This window comes from Natrix helvetica (genome assembly GCF_964273705.1).
Source record: "Natrix helvetica genome assembly, chromosome: 1".
NCBI lineage: Eukaryota > Metazoa > Chordata > Lepidosauria > Squamata > Natricidae > Natrix > Natrix helvetica.
In genome coordinates, this window is record NC_138548.1 from 321,964,992 (window position 1) to 321,987,506 (window position 22,515).

Below are 22,515 nucleotides of genomic sequence, written 5' to 3' on the forward strand. Positions count from 1 at the left end.
ACAGGTTACAGATAATCCTCAACATGTAACAGTAGTGAGTGAAAAAAGTGACATGACTGTTTTTTACACTTATGCCCCTTGAAACATTCCCATGATCGTGTGATCAAAATCCAGATGCTTGGTTATTGGTCCATACTCTTGACTGCGGCTGTGTCCCAAGGTCATATGATCACCTTTTGCAAAGTCAATGGGAAGCCAGATTCACTTAACAACCAGGTTACTAACTTATCAACTGCAGTGACCATCGTGGCAAGAAAGGTAGTAAAATGGGGCAAAACTCACTTAATAAATGTCTCGCTTAACAACAGAAATTTTGGGCTCACTTGTGGTTGAAGTCAAGGACTACCTGTATTAGGAGGATGCTTTCAGCATCCACTATGTCTAATAATATTAAAACCCGGTGTCTTGGGATTGGATATTGTGTGGCCACTATGGTCCATTTCTATGTTCCATGAAAAGGATCCAATATTCTATCCCAAGACATCTAATTTTAATATTATTAGACTGAGTAGATGTTGGAAACATACTTATAATAACCCATAGCCACTTGGTAGTTTGTAAACTTCGTGTTAAAAATTAATATATCAATCCATTCTTCTGAGAGTCCCAGGGCATATTTCTTCCTTACTTCACACAGATTGCACATTGGCTTGATTCAGGACAATGCAACTCCTGAAACTTCTATGTACAACAAACATAACAATTTAATTTCATCTGTATATTCAGAATAAAACTGCAACTCAGGTTTCCAGGTACCTGGGGAAATGTTGTTTTTTCTTGATATAAAAACAAATCGCAGTCAGCAAAATTCACATTCAACAAACTTGTTTTAAAAGGTACAATGATCAGTTTACTTGGGCAAATTTGATTGCACCTTAGCTCAAGCAGAAATCAAGTAAGTACCATTTATAAAGTCTTTATCACAGAATATACTTAAATGCAGCGTCATAAAGTTGGTGCTTTTTGCAGTGTAACTTTTAACACGAAAAAGAGACTTAAGCTGAGCTTCTTAGTTTTAGAGACTATCATTTTCTCATGGTTAAGAAATATATTAAAAGCTGTTCCTATACTGACACTGTTTTTTTAAACACACACACACACACACACACGCACACACATCACAAAATCATAAAACTGGAGAGAACCATTTAACTCAAGTTTTTTTCTGAAATGATTGCAAAGTATTATATGTCCATGCAGGTAGTCCTCGACTTATGACCATAATTGAGCCCCAAATTTATATTGCAAAGCGAGATATTAATTATGTGAGTTTTGTTCCATTTAACAACATTTCTTGCCACAGTTGTTAAGTGAATCATTGGAGCTGTTAAAGTACTAACATGATTGTTACGTGAATCTGGCTTTTCTATTGACTTTGCTTGTCAGAAAGTACATTCACTTCACCCCAGGACATTGCAACTGTCATAAATATGAACCAGTTGCCAAGCACCTAAATTTTGATCACATGACCATCAGGATGCTACAATGGTCGTAAGTGTGAAAAACAGTCGTAAGACACTTTTTCAATGCCGTTGCAACTTTGAATGTCCACCAAATGAACTGTTAGTAAGTCGAGGACTACCAGTACAATAAATAAGTGTGGTAAATAGCTAATAAGTAAACCAGTATTACTTATGTTTTAGCGGTTGTTAGAAGGCTTTAGCTCAACGTGTTATTTTTGCTAGAGCACTAATACAAATAAGTTTTTCTTCATTGCTACTTATCATGCTACATTACAAACAGATATTTCCGAGCTTTCTTCTAATTTACAATAAGTAATCCCTTTAACTAATTTTTCCAATATATTAGATCTAAATTTAAAATAATCAATAGTACCATGATTGTCTTTAACATATTTCATACATTTAATTTGCATTTGTACAACCTATAATATAGTTGCTATTGAGGTTCTTTAGGCTATAAGTTATAATGTTTAGAATCTGCTCTATTCTGACTTTTTCACCACCGGGGAAAAAACAAAACACAATAACATTTCATACAAATAGCTAAGTGAAATAAATATTTTTCAAGGGGAAAAAGAGTAATTATTATTTCTGAATAAATTCAAAAAGGCACACAATATAGTAGATTTACACTTTGATACAGCAGAATCAGGTTGAAAATTAGCTAAATGGTTAGCCGCACAATTGGTGTGTATTCTTTTCTTCCTGCAATGAATGAAATAGATTGCCACCAATGTGAGATGCCATGTTAGTTTTCATATCAACCTTGGTAGCATTGTCTTTTCTATTTTGACACACACACACACACCCAATCCCCATCTCCTATGAACATTTTTGCTTATTAACTGCTTTTCTTAGAAGTTCTCCATACTAATTGCACGGGGCTTCAAATTGTTCCTTATAACTTGGAGTTTCAAGGTATCAGGAGGTATCAGGAGTTCTAGGGAAGCATCCGTGTTAACACAAACAAAAAACTAATTTTCAGTTGTGATAGACTGAAAGGAAAGGGCCACCTGCAATGGTGGGATACGACCAGTACGCTCTGGTACGTGCATACTGGTGCCTGCTGGGAGCACCAAGTACTGTTCCGGTACGGTGCTCCGGAGGACCCACCTGCCCGCCCACTCTCCTTACCTGTATTTGAGCCGATCAGGGCTTACGAGCACGCAGATGGAGTGTATGGCGCCTGTGCGACACTCCTCCAAGCAGCTGGAGCATCGTGGAGCATCATGGGAAGTAAGTATGCTGTGCACATGTATGGTGGACACCCGGCCCCGTTGCACCATACCAGGTGCAACGGGATCCGTAACCCACCACTGTCCATCTGCATAGGTGACTGCCTTCATTTGAGCATGGCTAAGACTCAGAAAGGGTGCAGCTTTGAATAAGTTCTTTCATTGAGCCATCTCTATTGTATGTTCTCTTCAAGCTTAAATCGACATTTATGGTCACCAGTCACAGTTACAACCCGGGGAGTAGACAAATATAAAAGAAAACTGTCCCTTCCTAACTGATCTTGTGATTCTCTTCTGTTGGAAACTTTAAAAGAAATGCATTTTAAATATTGGGCATTGGCTCAATCTTAGGCAGCTGATTAAATCAGACATGTTCCAGACAACTGTTTATGAAAAGTGTGAAATGTATAAATGCCCTTCTCTGTACAACTAAAAGCAGCTCATGCTAGAGAGCCTCCTAATATACACACAGCTGCTCTGGGTTGTTTCTGAGATCCTAAAGTGCACTTAGAGTTCAATTAGCAATGTAACCTATTGATCTGCCTCTTGTTTTTCACTACCTAAGGGCCTTAGAACAGATTTACAGATTTTCATAGCAACCTCCCTTCACTGTGTCTAAGGAGATTCCCTTCAGTCATCCAGGTCAGGGTTGTCCCAAAGGTGGGGGGGGTTGCCTCTTGAAAAAGCACCTTTGGGTTCCCTTTAGAGTGTTTGGGATTATCAGATGTATTCAGATAGGTTTTTTTTTTTTTTTTTGCAAAAAAAAACCCTGTTTTGCTACTTTCTGCAAATAACTTGATGGCTTAAGCCCTTTCCAGCTTAACGGACCAATAATTAAGATTTCTTAGAAAACATTTCTGTTACTTTTTCCCCTAGAGATTATTCTTTGATTGTTCTTTCAGTCACATAAAATTTCTGAAATTGACTAGTTAAATTATTGTGTAGTTCAATATAATTTGTTTATCATGACTCTTTTATCAGAAGTGCACACGGACCTAAAATAGCAGAGGAGTTCATCCAGTTCGGTAAGGGATTTTATTTATTTTTTTGCATCTGTCATATCAGGCCATTTAATTCTATTTATTGGTTCTCCAGTCAACTTGGGCATCTATTCTTCTACCTCTGTGGAACTCTTTGGGCCACAGCAATTTCACGATCAAAGGAAACTCATCAGAAGGCAAAATTAATTGATTTATCATCTTTTTATGATATTTTAATGCCAATAAACATTCTGTCTTTACTGCTCATCCAATCTCCTTTTTTTTGCAGCAATTAAACCACCAGCAGCAAACACAGCGAGAAGACTTGATAGCTTTGTTTTGCTTTTCTCCTCTCCCATAGCAGCAGCAACTTCAATTGGGAGATATAGTTCTCAACATCAGCTGCTCTAAGCTAAATGCATTGTTCCCAGTTTCCTAGGATTCCTAACTTCTGCAGCAATACAGAAGGGAAGCAAAACCCCTTCATTTTTGCACATCCATGCTGCTTAACAATATAAGATAGTAATTGGGAGAATGTCTGCCAGGACTAGTTCTAGGTGTTGCTCAGACCTGATGAGAAAATGTGATATCTTTTCCACCTCACCTTTTTTTTCCATTTCAGCCGGTGAAGAATTTTCGTAATTTCATTTAGGGGGTTGCTTTTATAAGTGCCAACACTTCTTATGCAAACCAGTACTGGAATAAATCTACTAGTCTCCTAAGCTTATATATCCATTAAGTTCATATAAGACGTGTTTTATATCTATAAGTAAAAAAATAATCCATTTTGGAATGTCAGGTTCCTGAGCATCAGTATGAAATTAGATTATGTACAATTGAATGAATACAGAGATGGGGAATCCATAATCCTCCAGATTTTGCTGAAGCTTCATTTCAAGATGCTCAACTGGTTTGTAAATAGATATCTGGAGAGTTAGTGGTTGCCTATTTCTGCCTCTTCAAAATGTGTTTATTGAACAAGCTAGAAAGCAAAATTTGAAGACATAAAATGCCTAGACCACAACCCTTAAAGGACAGGATTTCTTCTTTGTATTAACTATGTTCTGTTACCAAAGTGATTAAAAGCTATTTAGCATTTTTATGACCCTGTAATATCCCGATAAAAGGGATATTACTTTATCAGGGTGGAGTCAGGGTAACTGAATAGAACTGAGCCATTACTAGCCAGATACCTTTCCTGATGCCTATGCAGAGTTCACAGCAGATATTTTCTCTTTGTGCCCTGAGAGAGAAACATCTGTCACTGCCTAGGATTGAATTCTCAACTTTCCAAGTGGGAGGCGAGTGTCTTCACCTCTAGCACCACTCCAAATAAGCAATATATAATATACTTAAGTAACATATAATCCATTATCCTCAATGGTGAAGAAAAGAGATGCTGCAGAATTTAGAGGTCTGCTGTCCTATTAAAATGAACTGGAAATAATAAGCAATTCAGTTGTGTGTGCCATTGTTTTCAACGTTAAAAAAAATAAATGCAACAATGATAAAGAATCCATACTGCCATTTCTTCAACTACTCTGCAAAAAAGGAAAAAAAGGCAGAATAAAAGACAAAACAGTAGACTATACATCAAAGTACCTTCTCTCCATAGCCTCTATCTTTGGTCATCATTTCCCTGAGTGTCTGTAATACTTTAATGCAAAGTTTCTCCTCATTCTCTTCCAGCAGCTGCTTAGTATGTTTTATTAACCTGAAAACAACCAATTGATTACAGTTTGTTTCAGTACTAGAAGGTCTACTCAATTAGGAAGGCATTTGTAGGTATTTGCATTAAAGGTGATAGAAAAAACCAACTGTCCAGAAGATAACCATATTGTAATTTTTTTCTCTTCAAAGCATAGTTTTTTTTCAGATATATATGTGAAGCAATAAATAAACTTTGTTCCATACCCCTTCTGCATAGAAAACTTTGAAGTGCAGTATAGTCTGCTCTGAGAAAATAAAGTTGCACAAACGTGGAATAAACGAACTAAAATTAAGCAGCTCTCTCATGGAACAACAATATTTGTAGCTTATTTCATAAAATACAAGTTGCTTCTCATGGCTTAAGAACTAGGAGGTTCTGAGATGGTATATCAGAAACAAAAAACTATGGCACATTGTTACATTTTACAGGGATTTCTGAAGAAAGCATTAATTCATTCATAGCAAAACGTTCTAAAATGAGGAATAAACATATTTTTTCAAAATGGACAAATTGTTACGTTCAGTAGCAAAACTTAACCAGGATCCTCATACTTAAACTAAAGATAAATTTTACTAGAGATTTATGGTTGCTAACAGAAGGAATCATTCTTATGTTTTTTTGACCAGATCACACGCAGTCCAGCAAATAGAAAAAGCATGCTGCATTTTACATCACAAGGATGAGAAAACTTAATATGCCACATTATTATGTCACACACATTTTCTTACAGGATTGAGAGACTCCTACCTATCCATCTATCCTCAGACTAATTTTTCACTGACACAATATTGTCATTTTCTAAATAAATAACATGGACACCAAGACCTGATTCACATAACATGCTAATCTACAATGTGGTTTGTATATGACTGGTTTAGCATATGGTGTGGATGATGATGTTGTGGCTTAAATAAACAAAGACTAATGCAGTATATGAATCCAGTCATTAAGTACTGCGTAATGGCACATGATCTGTAATACAATTTTATTAAAATTACTTTCTGTTTTCAGAAGCCATTATTACCAGCTTCAATAACATTAGATCCATGTGGGAAGCTACTAGAATCTTACAAAAAACCAGAAACAAATTGATAGCAAAATAAGATCAATATACCCTAAACCTATAGTAACAGTTTAGAAGAGAGCAGGAATTATTTTAAAATAAGAAAGAAAATGCTGACCCTCAACTTACTTGCAGATAAAACCTCCACTTTCACATTTCCTTCTAGCATCTGTATTTTCTGGGAAAAGCAGTTCTGGTCTATGAAGGACATCCACCAAAACAGACAATTCAGCTTGGACCAGTGGCCGTAAGCGATCTTCCAAAGCTGATACTATATCCTGAAATAGGTGTCTATTTAGTTTGAAACTTACATGGACAAATCATACAGACAAGCACTTTTTAAAAACAATTATACCAATAAAATAAGAATATGCTTAATTAAAACAAGATCAATACATTATAATGGGAACCTGCTGGCACAGATTTCACTGTTTCCACATTTCTCTTCTCATTGTTAATAGAAATAGGTTTCTTTAAAGTTACAAATACTAAGTACTTACAACACAACACTGCAAACATTTATTCAGAGTGCTTCCATTTGCTTACCAAAATCTGTAAACGGGCATTATAAAAAGCAAACTAGGCATTTTATGCTAATATTAATATTAATTGCATTTATTACATACCAGAAGTGAAAACATTGTGTTGCCAAAATAAGATGGTCAATGGAAAAGAGAAAATAGAGGGGGAAAATAGCTGAAGGAAGACTGAGATGAATATAGGAAGGGAATATAGGAATATTGAAGGGCTGAGGAACATAAATGCAATGAAATGACTTGGAAATGAGTACAATTCACTATAGCCCCAATTAGGAGCTTCTCCAGTGAAATATTTTGTTTATAACAACTGAGATCACCACAATTTGATCAGTCCCATTTGCATAAGACATCCGTATCCAAGCATCCAGCTTCCATTGAAAGGCATCTATTCAGTTCAGATCCTTATGAACTACTAGAAGGCAGTTATTTTCAATATTAAGCAAAAGTCAAAAACACAGAGACACAATCCGAAACTGACAATAAGTAAAAATAATAATAAATAAATAAATACTTTTAATAATTAAAAATGTGGATGTATAAATTAAAAAGCAAAACAAACAAACAAAACCCCTCTGTTTTCTGTTTTCTATCTTAGTGCTATACATAAAATAGTAATATTTTATAATATTTGTGAAAGAGCCACATTGTGATCTTGTGTGTGTGGAAAATGAGCATAAACTGAAATGGCCATCAGAGAAGGGAAATGTTAAAATAATAAAGATGCTAAATAGGTAAAGGTTCCCCTTGCACATATGTGCTAGTCCTTCCCTACACTAGGGGGCGATGCTCATCTCCATTCCAAAGCCAAAGAGCCAGCACTGTCCAAAGGCCTTTCCGTGGTCCTGTGGTCAGCATAACTAAACGCCGAAGGCACACAGAACGCTGTTACCTTCTGTTTTTCTACTTGCAATTTTACATGCTTTCGAATTGCTAGGTTGGCAGAAGCTGGGACAAGTAACAGGAGCTCACTCGGTTACATGGCGCTAGGGATTTGAAACGCTAAACTGCCGACCTTTCTGATCGACAAGCTCAGCATCATAGCCACTGAGCCACCACATTCCTCTTAACTAAATGCCTAGTGTCATATAAAGATGTCTGAGAATGTACTTGAGAGACAGCAGGAGGAGAAGACAAAAGGAGAAGGCAAAGATCAGATAAAAGGCAGTTTAGTTTACAGGACCACGAGCATGGCAAACATCTGAGAAGGCGGGGGGAGGTGTAGCTTCAGACTTGCAAGATTCTTTTACTATAACTTTACAATATAGGTAGTACTCACAGTTGGTGCTGCTCGCCTTAACTACCTCAAAGGGATGACATGCTATTTCTTCATACAAATCACATATCCCCTAAATCAGGGGTGTCCAAACTTGGGAACTTTAAGACTTGTGGACTTCAACTCCCAGAATTCCCCAGCCAGCCATGCTGGCTGGGGAATTCTGGGAGTTGAAGTCCACAAGTCTTAAAGTTCCCAAGTTTGGACACCCCTGCCCTAAATGCTTAAAAGCAAGTATTGATATTATACTTACTTGCAACCTCTCAATGATATTACGATAATCCCTTGATGCTGCCATCACAGAATCTCTCCGGGCAGCATTTCTTGCCGTCATCCTCCAGTTCATCGCTGTTTTTTGCACTATATTGTGAGACTTCAGGAAGAGGTTATTGACCTGGCTGTCAAGATCAACTGGGATAGCAATCGCTCTGCTCTTTGCTGAAATATATAATGTATTGTCATTTGTTTAGTCAGTGGCATGCATTTCAGAAGGATGTGAACCAAATTTGCATCTTGAGAAATGAAAGGGGAAGTTTACATAGGGAACACGGACATCTGTAGAAATGTTTTTGTTCATGTTTTTGACATCACTGGATTTGCATGTACGCTATAGCAGCTTCTATTAGGCAAAACCTTTTAGTCCCCAGCATTCTGTACCCATAATTGACCAACCAACGTTTCATTTGTAAACTGCTCAGAGTCATGAAGACTGTGAAATGGGCAGTATCTAAATTTGACAAATAAACAAATGAACTCCAAAGGGAAAACTAAGCCAAACATCTTGCAGCCTGTTCCTGTGTTGGTTTCCCAATTCGCACAAATTAAGAAGTTTCTATAACTGAAGGTAATACACTTATTGTGCCTAATATATGCTCTTAATTGTGAAAGTAAAGCATATATTTGATTAGACCGCTGGGGTTCCATAGAAAAATACTTGTAGAAATATGTTCCGATGCTCAATATTTCAAGGTATTAATAAAAACACCTTAAATTAAAGTAACCAATGAAAAGGAATAATATTTGACGGCAAGTTTAGAATTAGAATAACAGAGTTGGAAGGGAACTTGGAAGTCTTCTAGTCCAACCCTCTGCTCAGACAGGGAACCCTATACCATTTCAGACAAATCTCTTCTTTAAAACTTCCAGTCACAACTACTGGAGGCAAGTTGTTCCTCTGATTAATTGTTCTAACTGTCAAGACATTTCTCCTTAGTTCTTATTGCTTCTCTCCATGATTAGTTTCCATCCATTGCTTCTTGTCCTCAGCTGCTTTGGAGAATAGCTTGATTTGTACCCTATGACTATTGTTAAGTGTTGTACCTGATGATTCTTGACAAATGTATCTTGTCTTTTTATGTACACTGAGAGCATATGCACCAAAGACAAATTCCTTATGTGTCCAATCACACTTGGCCAATAAAGAATTCTATTGTCTATCTATCGTTCTAACTATTTCCTCTTCTTTGTGGCAGCCCCTGACAGACAGATGTATTGAACAGAAAGAGATTATGTGGCTTAATCATTACAGTCCTACATAAGGCTCCCCAGTGAAATTCCAAAATTATTCACCTTCCAGAAGAAGCTGAAGCTCTTCTGGAGCGTATTTGGATATGAATCTGTGTTATCGTTGTAAGTGGGCTTAAGTATTTATTATGATATTGCATATTTTGTACTATCATATGCTTTGGGGGTGGTTGTCCTAATCCACTTAATCTGTTTAGATTGCAGCAGGAAGAAAATGGATTAATAAATCAATAAATCAATAAATCAATATAGATTTCTTACCTACATCTGAAAGTACTCTGATACAACTTTCTACTGATGCTTTTTGACTAGGCATGAGCCAGTTACAGTGATACACTCGAAACACACCTTGTAAAAGTTGCACAAACACTGGCTGACGAGTCTAAAAAGAAACCAAGAATATGTATATTTAAATTCAAGGAAAAGAGGAAGGTAACAAAAAGAGAGGTCTATGAATGTGAAGAGTTAGACTGAAGCTAAGCAACCAACCATGAAAAGTGATTTGTTGTGAAATTCAGAGATACAGCATTTTCAAAGCAAATTTCCTTGAAGTTCTGGGGTATATAATTGCACTATTACCTACTGAAGCAATTGCAAAAATTTTCAAATTATCAAGTAAAATTAAAATACTGTTCTATCCCATGATTCCAATTAATATGCAGACACAGGCTTGGCTGTCTGCCATGACTAATTACATAGATAAAGCCACCCCTTGGCTAGGAGCCTAGAAAGTTATCTTCAAGAACCCAAGATTGAATTTACAGAATGCTTTCTCAATGGCTCGTAAAATGGACTGTTGTTTCCTGCAAAGATTCCCATCCCGTCCCTCCACCTATAAACTCTTTGGGAGGGGCCACACCCTTAGCCAGCTGTCCTTACTTCCTTCTATGATGTCTTCTCCACAGCTGTTCCTTCCTCCTATCAATTCTATGCATACGCACATCAGGGACAACCTCCCTCTGTTCCTCCTCACTGCTCCCTGACTCAGATGCCACCTGGTGGCCAACAGGCCTCTCTAGTTCCTGCTCTGACTCCAAACACCCTCCAGAGTCTTCCTCATCCTCCAGAGCAGTCCCATAATGGTCTGAGCTGTCAGAGTCCACCAACAGCTCAGTGGGTTGCTGCTGGGCCACAACAAATACCTACCCTAAAATAGGGAATAAAATCTATTGGAAGCTGTAGGTGAAACCTAGTTAAATCTAATTCTATTTCTTTGTGTAAAACTTGCCAAGACAAATGTCAATGAAAAAAGTCATGTTTCAATAATGCTACAAATATGATATAGATGATATTTTATAAATGAAATTTGCTCATAGGAAAGCAATTAAATGACCAGTAGATGGCTCTGTAACATCACTAAAAATTATGCTAAACATTAAAAATTGGAAGGTAGGAATCTCCTGCCTTTCTACAGAAAGCATCCTTCAGGGAAATGTGGAATATTGAAACAATCAACCTCTTCCTTTTACCTACTATTCAATCTTTCCAGAAATTATTTCCAACTCCAAAAACAATGACATAATTTATAAGTGTCAAATATCAGAAGTGGTTCCAAGATCAAAATAGGGTAGAATAGTAAGAAACATAGATCTCATTTTGCTTTGCATGCCGTAGTTTAATTTTCTGTTTAGTTTCTTACCTGCAAAGTTGTGCTCTGGTCTGAAAATGGGGAACTGAAGAAGGTAGTAACTATACTCATCACTATTTCAGTCACATATTTTTCCAATATCGAATCTGCATGCTTCCTATCACTGGTATTGTTGCAAGTCTGGAAAATAATGCAATCTGTTAAAACGAAACGAGGCAAGAATTCTAATTCTCTCACAAATACCAAGCAGTTAAACTTAATAGACCTAGAAAGGTAACTTTTCTAGAAATTCTGAAAGCAATGTAACCCACATTTGGGGGGAGAATGTGTAGCCCTCAACTTACAATCATTGATTTAACAACCGTTTGAAGTTACAACAGCACTGAAAAAATGTGCCTATTGTGCAAGTCAATCCTTGCACTTATGACTGGCATAGTATCCCTACAGTCACATGATCAAAATTAGGCTTTTTGACAGCCAGCATGTATTTACAATGGTTGCAGCATCTTGTGTGTGTGTGTGTGTGTGTGTGTGTGTGTGTGTGATGTGATCACCATCTGTGACTTTTCTAAACAACTTCCAACAAGCAAAGTCAATAGAGCAGGGGTGTCCAAACTTGAGAACTTTAAGACTTGTGGACTTCAATTCCCAGAATTCCCCAGCCAGCATGGCTGGCTGGGGAATTCTGGGAGTTGAAGTCCACAAGTCTTAAAGTTCCCAAGTTTGGACACCCCTGCAATAGAGGAAACCAGGTCTACTTAACAACCATATTGTTCACTTAACTGCAGTGATTTGTTCAACAACCCTGGCCAAAAAACAAACAAAAAAAACCCCAGTTGTAAAACTGGACATAAGACTTTTCTTGTTAGAAATGGAAATTCTGGTTTTAATTGTGCTCACAAGTTGGGAACTTCCTAGATGTTTTTTTTTAACTTTTTACAAGCACCAATAATGTTGCTACAAATGTCCACTTCAGTGTTTGAGGCTTAGTGGAGAATAGGGGGAAAAAACTATCAACTGTTAGACTGAAAGTTAAAAAAGTACAATTTGCTTTTGAAACTTCAGGGCCTCTTGGAGAAAAAAGCACCTACCAGTATTAGGTTGTTTATATACCATATAGCAGAATTTATATGGCAAATAATTTTAGGTAGAGCTGGGCTAGTAGCAACGTATCAACATTTTCCTCAAGCTTGTGGTGTATTATTCAAAATGAAAATAGTAGGAAATGTTTCATAATTCACTTTTTCCAAGAAGAAAACTTTTTTTTATCCATGTCCTTACTATTCACTGGATAGGACTTACAAATCACACTTATCAATGAATTAAGTGTAGTCACTAGGATTGTAGGAAAAAAATCTGACAACTGTCAACCAAACATCACTTCATTGCTCTAACAAGCACACATTCCAATATGCCTAGCATGCAGCGAGGATTGTGTCTGCTGAGTATCCCCAAAAGTATATTTGGGAAAGCAAAATAGAAGGGTATGTGTATACTTAAAGGAAGTGTAGCAATGGAATGCCTTGCTTAAAGGAAATGAATGAGTGGAATTTGACAAGGACCCCTCCTTTTTAAGAAAAAGGATAAAGTGAATTGTTTGTTATATTTTCTTGTTATTTTTGCCTTTGGAAATAGTAGATGCTCTAATAATACAGCTGTTTAATTGGACAACCATTTGTCTGAAATGGTATAGGGTCTCCCGCTTGAATAGAGAATAGGACTAGAAGACCTCCAAGGTCTCTTCCAACTCTATTATTCTGTTCTGTTTTGTATCACTTTTCCTTCCAACATGGACAAAGAGATAGCAGGATCTAAAAAAAAGCATTGCAGTAAAAACATTAAAAATGTTTTTACTGCAATATAATTTCTAATACTGTGTTTCCCCGAAAATAAGACAGGGTCTTATTTTCTTTTGCCCCACAAAATATGTCTTGGGCCTTATTATCAGGGGAGGGCTTATTGTTTTGGGGTTGCTGGGCGGCTACTTCCTTGCGAGTGGGCTCCCGAAGAACCGGGCACAGCCTCAGGGGCAAAGCAGCCATGAGGTGACCATGCTCACAAGCAGGCGCCCGGCAACCCCCTTCTCCAGCCGGGCAGAGTGCCATTCACTGACCTAGGGGGTATCCCTAAGGCGCCAAGCCACGTGGCACTCTGCCTGCCTCCCAGCTCCCATGGCTTGGCACATTAGGGATATCCCCTAGGTCAGTGCATGAAGGTCTGTCTGGCTGGAGAAGGGGGTTGTTGGGCGGCTGCTTGTGAGCATGGTCACCTCATGGCTGCTTTGCCCCTGAGGATGTGCCCGGCTCTTTGGGAGCCCGCTCACAAGCGAGCAGTCACCCAGCAATACCCCCCTCCCGCCAGGAAGAACGCCACTCTCCAACCTAAAGTAATCCTGAAGGCGCCAAGCAACGTGAGCACCTTTCCCACCTGGCTCCCCCGGCTTGGTCCCTTTGGGATACCGCTAGGTCAGTGAGTGGTGCTCTGGCTTCCTGGAAGGGGGTTGTCCAGGGGGCTTATTTTGGGGGGTCGGCTTATATTTTTGCCCACCTGAAAAATGAGGCAAGGCCTTAGTTTCAGGACAGGTCATATTTTTGGGGAAACATGGTATAATTTCTCAATATAAATGCCTATGTCAATTCATAAAAGCATTTCTAATCTGCTCTCAAGTTGCCATGGGCAGCAAGGGGGGGGCACATTCCACGCATACCTTCTTCCAGGGCAGGATCTCAGATTATCAAAGCTGGCTTGTGAGGCATGGACTACTACAGCCCGAGGGAGTGCCTTGTTGAAGAATGTGATTTATGACACAGACTGAGAGGAGTGGGGAAACAGGGTCAAAGCTGAGCCATAAACTATATGGGTCAGAGTTGACGTCTCTCGAGTAGATGCTGCTCCTAATAAATGATTGGTTTTCTTTTGAAACTTGGCTTGAGACTCATGAAATAATTAGGGCATCTGTCAGAACCTTGACAGTCTATGCTTACTTAGAACAGAAAATTAACAGCATGAAAAGTTAACTAGAAACTAGAAGCTGGAGGCAATTACAGAAGGATTAGAGTGCTGCAAACCTCAGAAATATGAAACCCATATAGAAATTTAAACAGACACTTATTATCACAATAATTACATGAGGAAAGCCAATGTTATTAATTACTATTGTTAAATCTAATTGCCTTATATCCGTGATGGTGAACTTATGGCACATGTGCCAGTGGTGGCACACAGAGCCCTCTCCATTATCTTCCGGTGCGCTGGGCAACTGTTCTTTGTGCATGCCGGAGCCCCAGAAACCCAAAGATGAGGTGGCTAGCACATGTGCCCACGTCTTCGGGTTTCCAGCGCTCCGGCACACATGAAGACCAGAGGCCAGTGTGTGTATCCACACCAGCCAGCTGGTCTTCTGAGGCTCCAGCACACACACGTTCCAGTTTTGACACTCAGATCTGCTATCACTGCCATATATGCATAACATAACAGAAAATGTTTCAAATAGAATAGAATAGAATTCTTTATTGGTCAAGTGTGATTGCACATACAAGGAATTTGTCTTCGGTGCATAAGCTCTCAGTGCATATAAATGATATAAGTGATAATAAACCTGAAACAATGGATAATGAACCTGAAACAATGGAAACAATAAACAGCTCTTTCCAAATTGATATTTTATAAGTAGGATTCAGATGAGACTTGCATGATTTATGCTTTAATATTTCTAGCAACAAACACTTACCCTACAGATATCCACAAGAAAGTTTTCAAAGAGCTTCCACATATGATTGCTCGTATAAATCTCTTTCATTTCAACTTCTGTGTCGACATAGCAGTGGTTTAGAAAATTAATATAGGCTATTTTCACCTGCAGATAACAAATCAAATAATTTATATACCCTTCTAAAAAATAGATTAAAACTGTCAGGTAAGTCTGGGCAATAATAAAAAAAAATAACTCCAATCTCATAGATAAAACTCTTCCTTGCCACATTCTTTTTTTATCCTTATAAAATATTCTCCCGCTTAGTTAATCTGTTAGTCATATCAATATTAGTTTGGTGTTGTTGCAAACCACAAACCAGTTCAACACATCATTTCAGACCTTGATTGAAAATATATGGCAGTTAGCCTTCACAATGCTTAACTGATATTTTTTTGTTCTACAAAAGGAGATGTGAGGCCACTGGGAGACAGCAGAAATTTACCAATGAAAGCAGAAACAAAATTATTCTTGCAGCAATTTCAAACAGGATTTGAATGCCAATTGTACAGTATTTTAGTCTGAAACAGATAAGATCCAAAATCTCTTATAAAAACCATGATATATTAGGTACCTGACAGCTATTCCCTCTTCTTAAATCAAGGACAAATATTATTCTTGCTACAATAACATTTTATGTACAACCTACCTGTACATTACATACATGCTAGCCTCTTTTTACAATCTTAGAGAGTTATTTGTAGCATTATACAGTTCATGATAGTCTTAATGACAACAGAATCAAAATAATTGAAATGAACATGGATTATTTATGTACAAAGTGATGCCATGGGTATTGATAAAACTTTATTTTTAAAAAAATCAGAAGATTGACACCAATCATGTTTATTTTCTAAGGAGTTTGTTGGGCTCAGAGATATTCCTGTAAACTATAAAATACAAAACTACAACATTTTGTAGGTAGGACAGTGTTTCTCACTCAATTGAAGTGAATCAGGCTAAAAAGTGTGGTAGATACCAATGAAATGTTTATAGGCACATTCCTTCTAAGAAACAAAGGTCAAACTGAACAAAATGACATAAATTGTAAAAAAAAATAACATTAGTTTAGCTGTGAAAATGGGGAAAATCTTATGGTGGAGTACTAGGAAAAAAGTTACTAAAAGGGAATTAATTTCTAATAACAGCCTTTGATATTGTCTGCTCTTGTTTAAACTGTAATGATTTAAACTGTAATGAAAACCGCAATCTGTCCTTAATTGAATCCTTGATCTAAGGAAGGATGATACTTGTCCTTGGGGGGAAAGTGGGGAAGAGGGCAATGCCGATTTCATTGCCACAAATTAAAGAAAGTATAAAAGCTTCCATCAAGTTCCTCAACCTGATTAAAACATAATCCCCGGCTGTTCACCTAAACCTAACAAGCGAGAGCAAGCAAAACAGCATGTTACCTCAGGTATGCAATCCTCATGGGTTACAACTCTAACAATGTCATCCAAGGGGAGGAGAGAGTTGCACTTGATTTCGGTGTAGACATTTTTGCCCTCGGTGCAAACAGCCAGCAATTCTACTAAGTGGATATGATACATGAGAGCACTGTTTTCATCCATTCTGTCCCGTTCTGATCTCATCATCTGCACTAATGTCTGGAATGAAGCTCTGTCATTGTAGAACACAAGGACATCTTCCCCTGCATTGACCAACTACCAAGAGAAAAGAGACATAATTCCATCCTACACAAGAACATGTTCAACAGCAGGAGTGTCAAACTCGCGTCATCAGTGTCATCATGTGACGTATTGTAACTTTTCCCCTCCTCGTTAAACTAGGCGTGGGCGGGGCCAGCATATGGAGCATTTGATCTGCGGGCCACGAGCAGGCTCCTAGCAAATCAGCACCTGCTATCATGTCTACTACAATCTTTCTTTGATCGTTTGTATATTTTACAACAACATTTTGATAGGTTTGTAGGTTTATCTTATGAATAAGGGTAGTCTGGGGAAAGTGTGCAAATATGGGATACTAGAACTGAGAAATGGCACTCTATCTTGTTACAGAAAATTGGTATGGTGGCTTCAATTCTAATTAATTAACACAGACACTTTTTTGAGTTTAGTTCACAAAGCAAGTCTATGTATTTTTCTCTTAGCAAAAAACTAGAAGAGACATACTAATGTCTTCTGGCAAACATATTAAAAAATGAAAAATGTGAAATTACATCTAAAATAAAATACCGACTTACAGTCTTATAAGAAAATGACACAGCTCTTGTTAGTAAGATATTTCTTTAAATACCATATTTTTTAAAAAAAATTCTTTAGAGAATAAACTCCTTTAGCTGATCCTTATTTTTTATAGCTGTGTTTCTTCACAAACAAAACAGATTTACAAATTTAACATAGTATACTTTTTTTACTTGCCAAGCCAACCCATTAAAATATTAGATCAAATAACCATGATAAAAGTTGGTAAAAGTTGTAACATCAGGGATGCACAAGGGGGCGGTGACAGCTGGCTGAAACTGCTGAAGGCCCCAAAACCTCTGTCAACCCCACTGCCATTGCTGCCAAGAAACGGCTGTGCAGATTGGCCAAAAGGGCAGGGATGGGGGGTGGGGTGATAAGCAGGTGGTGGGAATTAAAGAGGAGGCAGTCCTTTATCTTCCCTTCCCTTCTTTTATCAAGGCTTGGGTCTGGGAATGCCTTGCATCAGGGTAATCCTTGCCTAATGATCACTGGGATTCGGATAACAACTGGGGACTGCCAGGATTGCTGTCATTAAAGGATGCAGTTGTGTGACATTGTGCTTTATGACTACATTGTTTAGTTCCAGTCCTGATTACTATTATACCTTGTGGACAACCTACATAGCTTTTAATACCAACTCCTGAACATTGATATCTAATAACCAACTAGTTTCTCATAGTTTGGACTTTCTTAAGACCGATCTGACAACTATAAATATGCAATATGGACACATCTTTCTCACCTCTGCCATGACCATATCCTGACACTTTTTAATGAACTTCCCTTCAGCCTTAACAATTGTCTGGAGGAATTTAATGTACTGGACATTCCTTCCATGTGTTTCGATACAGTGCACAAAGTGTTGAACCACTCGCTCATTAATTTCACTGCAAAGCTGGAAATTATTCATGAAGATGTGCTGCATTGTCATGGCTTCCAGGATCTATTAAAGAGCAAAACAATAGAAATAACAATATTAACCACTCAACAAGAGGTGCTGCACATTGGATTTAGAAATTCAGGAATCTGGCATTCCACATATCCTGGCACTGGTTAATGAGACAGCTTTATCCATACCTTTCAGCTTTTGGGGATTATTTTCTTACAGATTACTACAGATTACAAATCTACACCAAACAAGACAGAGTGTCGAGCACCAGGGAAATCAGTAGATCCAGGCATTTGAAACAAATATAAAGATTTATTGCAAGCTTAAACTCTCTACAAGTATCTGAACTTCTAACCATCAAGCAAATTGATAGTAGATAAGAGTCAATGGAATTCAAGGTAGGCTGGACTTAGACACATTTCACCTCAGGCTCAGCCTGGTCATCTCCTACAGCAGGGGTGTCAAACTCAATTTCATTGAAGGCCACATCAGGATTGTGTTTGACCTTGGGGGAGGCAAGGAGCATGACCATCTTGACCTCACTCATGTTGGGGGCACCTGTGGTGGCCTGGGACAGGGCTGGGGGGGGGGGTCCATTGTCTTCAGTGGAGGAAGGGAAGACCAGGGAGAGGGCCAACCCTTGTCCTCCAGAGGAGCCTTGCTGTCCCTCTAAGGCCACACGGAGGATCTCCAAAAGGTAGTGCAGGCTATCCAGAGCCATAGGCAGCAGCCTCTCCAAGCACTGTTTCCACTAGCAGAGGGCTGCAGAGGGCTCCATTTTCACTGGCGGAGGAACTGCAGGCCAGTCCTTCGCTGTTCCCAGGTAGTCCCCACAAGCCAGATCTAAGCACCCCATCTTGCCCATGGGCCTTGAGTCTGTCACCCCTGTTCTACAGAGTCTGCCATTGACCCATTTGAGAAAAAAAGAAACAATCAGAAAATGAGCTATTCCTGGTTGGTGTGCTGTGCCATTCTTGGAAAAACATACACCACAGGTTTCATAGATACGTTGAACCACATCACATTCCTTCTGCTTTATTTTCCATCAAATAATTTGTACTGCAGCTCCCCGACCTACTGAATATGCTAGATACGATAGAAGATATGTAACACACTCAGTGTGCCAATGAAGAACAGCTTGAGGGGAGTCTTAGGACTTGTTGCCTGTTTTTGTGTTTTTAAGGCATGAAGCAGAAATGAGGATTTCAAAATTGGATTTATATTCAGAAAACTCTCAGCACAACTCAACAACCTGGGACAAAAAGCAGGTTTATGGAACAGACTTTAATTCAATTACTTCTTACCCCAGGGTTGAGAAACAGATTTATATGCTTGTGTAGCAAAGCCTGATTTTGTTGATTGCCAGCACAGAAATTCTGTAGAAACTCATGGGCCAGTTTCATGATCTCCTGCATGCGTATATCTTCAGCCTATGATTATAACATAAAAAAATAAATAAATCTCCCAAAGGATTAAGAATACAATAGCTTCAGGATGACCTAATGTAATAGTTATACACTGGGATTAGGCAAATAGAATCCAAGCCTGTACATAATAATTATATGAAGCAAATTAAAGAAAACAGGGTAAGATTCTGTGAGGTTTAGAGGATTAAGTTGCAAAGTGATGTAACATGTTAGCGTCACTTACAAGGTTTCTAAATATTTCATAGCCAATTACAGCACAGATCATTTTATTAATGGGAAGGATAAATTCACCTTTTAAAACTATTGTAGCCAAGATTTCCAAAGCTCTCTTTTGAAGACCCTCATACCATTTAGCTAGCAATCAACATGCATATACACAATTGTTAGACTGTTCAAACATCATTACTTAGAAATTCCTTACTCCCCTTACATGAGTTGGATTTTTGGTCAACTCAAGGCATCATAAATATCTAATGCTCCCTTTCCCTTATTTTCTCTATAACTCTAATCTTGTGAAGTGGGTTGGACTGAGAGAAAGCAACTGCCTGTCAGGCCTGGAAGCTATCTTTTGCATTGGGCCTTCCGGCCTGCCACAATTAATGCTGTGGGAAAATAGGAGGGGGGATTATATGGAGTACAGGAGATATATAGTCAAAATAACATTCCTTTCTCAGAGAGTCAAGGACATCTTGCCCTGCACCTGGAGTGGTGTGACTGGGAGGCATCTCCAGTTGGGACGGTGCCTGATTGGCCCATGTGACAGACGTGTGAGTGCTGGGCAGGAACTTGGACTTTCATTTGGGTGGGGAAAACCTGGAAGCTTTCAGATTTAGGTTTTTCCAGATGTGCCAATATGACATCTCTAATAAAATTGAGCTTTGAGGAACTTCAAGGAGTGCTACTTGGAACCATGACACTGGCCCAATGAAGGGGAACTGGATCACCCCCATTTTCAATAGCTTTAAACTTACAGCACTCAACTGCTCTGTACGTCTTCTTACCATTCATCCTTTGTGATGCTTTGCTTCTCTTACTGAATGCTTCAAGACTATGTACTGTACATTTACCAGTTTTCAATTGGGAAGAAAATCAGCTACACAGATTACAATATTAATTTCTATACATAACTGAAGGACTACGTATTGCTTTAGACACTTCATGGACATTTATATCTCATTCCCAATAAAAACCAAATTATTTTGGGTTTACTTTTATTCATCCCCCTAATACAGAAAGCTTTGGCAGAAATTGTGTCCAATGTTGCTTCAAAAAGCAATAGAGCCATGGTGGCACAGTAGCTAGAATGCACTATTGCAGGCTAATTCTGCAGACAGGAGTTTGATCCTGACCAGCTCAAGGTTGATTCATCCTTCATCCTTCTGAGGTCAGTAAAACAAGGACCAAGAGGGGGAAATATGCTGACTCTGTAAACCTTAGAGAGGGCTATAAATCACTTTGAAGCAATATATAAGTCTAAGTGCTATTGCTAAGCATTAAATGAATAAACCATTTCCAAAGTTATAGAGACTTTGCACCAGCAGTTTCTTTGATGCTCAGTGCCATTTATAAGAGGTGGTCTTTAGATGGAATTAAAAATATGAAAATACTTTGTTGATAAAGTTAAGAGTAAAAGATGCATGCAAACCTCACTTTCTCATAGGGGATTTGTAAGAGTTCCAGTACCACCGCATGAGCCCCCATGTTTCGGAGCAATCTCTGCTGCTGTTTCCTGCTTTTCCTAACCAAGATACTCTCCTGGACACAAAGCTTGCTAAGGCGAAGCAAAATCTGCAAATAAATATTCCTTTTAGAAACTGATTTTTCTCCCCAGACAAGGCAGAAGAAAAACTCTTTCTTCAACAGAACAAAGAATGATACAAAACAAAGAGTTTGGTTTTAAGAGCAAAACAAGAAAATGTACTGTTTAAATGAGGCAGCGATTTTGTTAGGATTGCAATGAATATAAAAAAACTAAAACTCATTTTAGTTTTTATGTTCAAGGAAAACAAGCATTTGTCTCTTCATATTTCAGGAGAAAACATACAGCCAAAAATTCATCCAAATCTCAGAATCTTCATGTGGATAAATCAATATTTCCAGGAGCTGACACTGTATCTGCGTTGCTCTAAACCAGGGATCGGCAACCTTAAACACTTAAAGAGCCACAAAGGTCCTAAATGGAAGCCACCCATTCAATTCTGGAGCCGACTGGAAGGCCGGTTCCCCACCATAGAGTCTCCTCCTAGAGCAGCATCCTTTTTCCTCTACCTGTCCTAACCGAAAGCCCTATCAATTTTAGAGCTGACCGGTGACAGGGAGCTGCAGCAGAGGGATGAAAGAGCCACATGCGGCTCCAGAGCCGTGGGTTGCTCACCCCTGCTCTAAACAATATCAGATCTACAAGATACAATCTGGGTTGATCACCGGGTAACCAGTGGTTTTGTCTTCCAAGCTTTTGGACATGTACTGGAGCCCTTCTTCGGGGAACTTCTCTCTAGCAGAGTGTATTAAATCTATTTTTCATAAATTGGAGAAGCAGAATAATTGGCAAAAATGCTTAGTTTGTCAATCTAGGTTTTTTTTCTGTTTGAAATGAGGAAAGGGAAGAGAGAGGCAAGAGAAAATCCTGACCATATACCTTACACATAGCTTAAAGGTAGAAATTATATAATAAGCCTGCATTTCTGTCCTTTCAACCCAGCCCCAAGCAATCATGGGAGTACAGTACATATTGGGATTAATTTAAAGCTATTTGCCCAATTTAAATGCAAATTAAGATATACAGATCACACATATTATCAACACTTTGTTTTGCCTAAGTTATCACATCTTGAGCTTGTTAAAATCTAGTTATACCGAGTTATA

The 22,515-nt window shown here is 38.4% G+C and overlaps 1 protein-coding gene across 1 annotated transcript in view; it reads right to left on the reverse strand.

Annotated features, from left to right (window-relative positions):
- ITPR1 (inositol 1,4,5-trisphosphate receptor type 1) overlaps positions 1 to 22,515 on the reverse strand; it is a 273,195-nt gene that overhangs the window by 95,142 nt on the left and 155,538 nt on the right. The window contains exons 28-37 of the mRNA XM_081969590.1: positions 21,301 to 21,438; positions 19,528 to 19,653; positions 18,077 to 18,277; positions 16,540 to 16,791; positions 15,107 to 15,232; positions 11,428 to 11,556; positions 10,050 to 10,170; positions 8,518 to 8,702; positions 6,582 to 6,730; positions 5,281 to 5,392 (exon numbers count right to left, since the gene is read on the reverse strand). Coding sequence (XP_081825716.1) covers positions 5,281 to 5,392; positions 6,582 to 6,730; positions 8,518 to 8,702; positions 10,050 to 10,170; positions 11,428 to 11,556; positions 15,107 to 15,232; positions 16,540 to 16,791; positions 18,077 to 18,277; positions 19,528 to 19,653; positions 21,301 to 21,438 — 1,539 coding nt within the window. The remainder of the gene's footprint in view (positions 1 to 5,280; positions 5,393 to 6,581; positions 6,731 to 8,517; positions 8,703 to 10,049; positions 10,171 to 11,427; positions 11,557 to 15,106; positions 15,233 to 16,539; positions 16,792 to 18,076; positions 18,278 to 19,527; positions 19,654 to 21,300; positions 21,439 to 22,515) is intronic.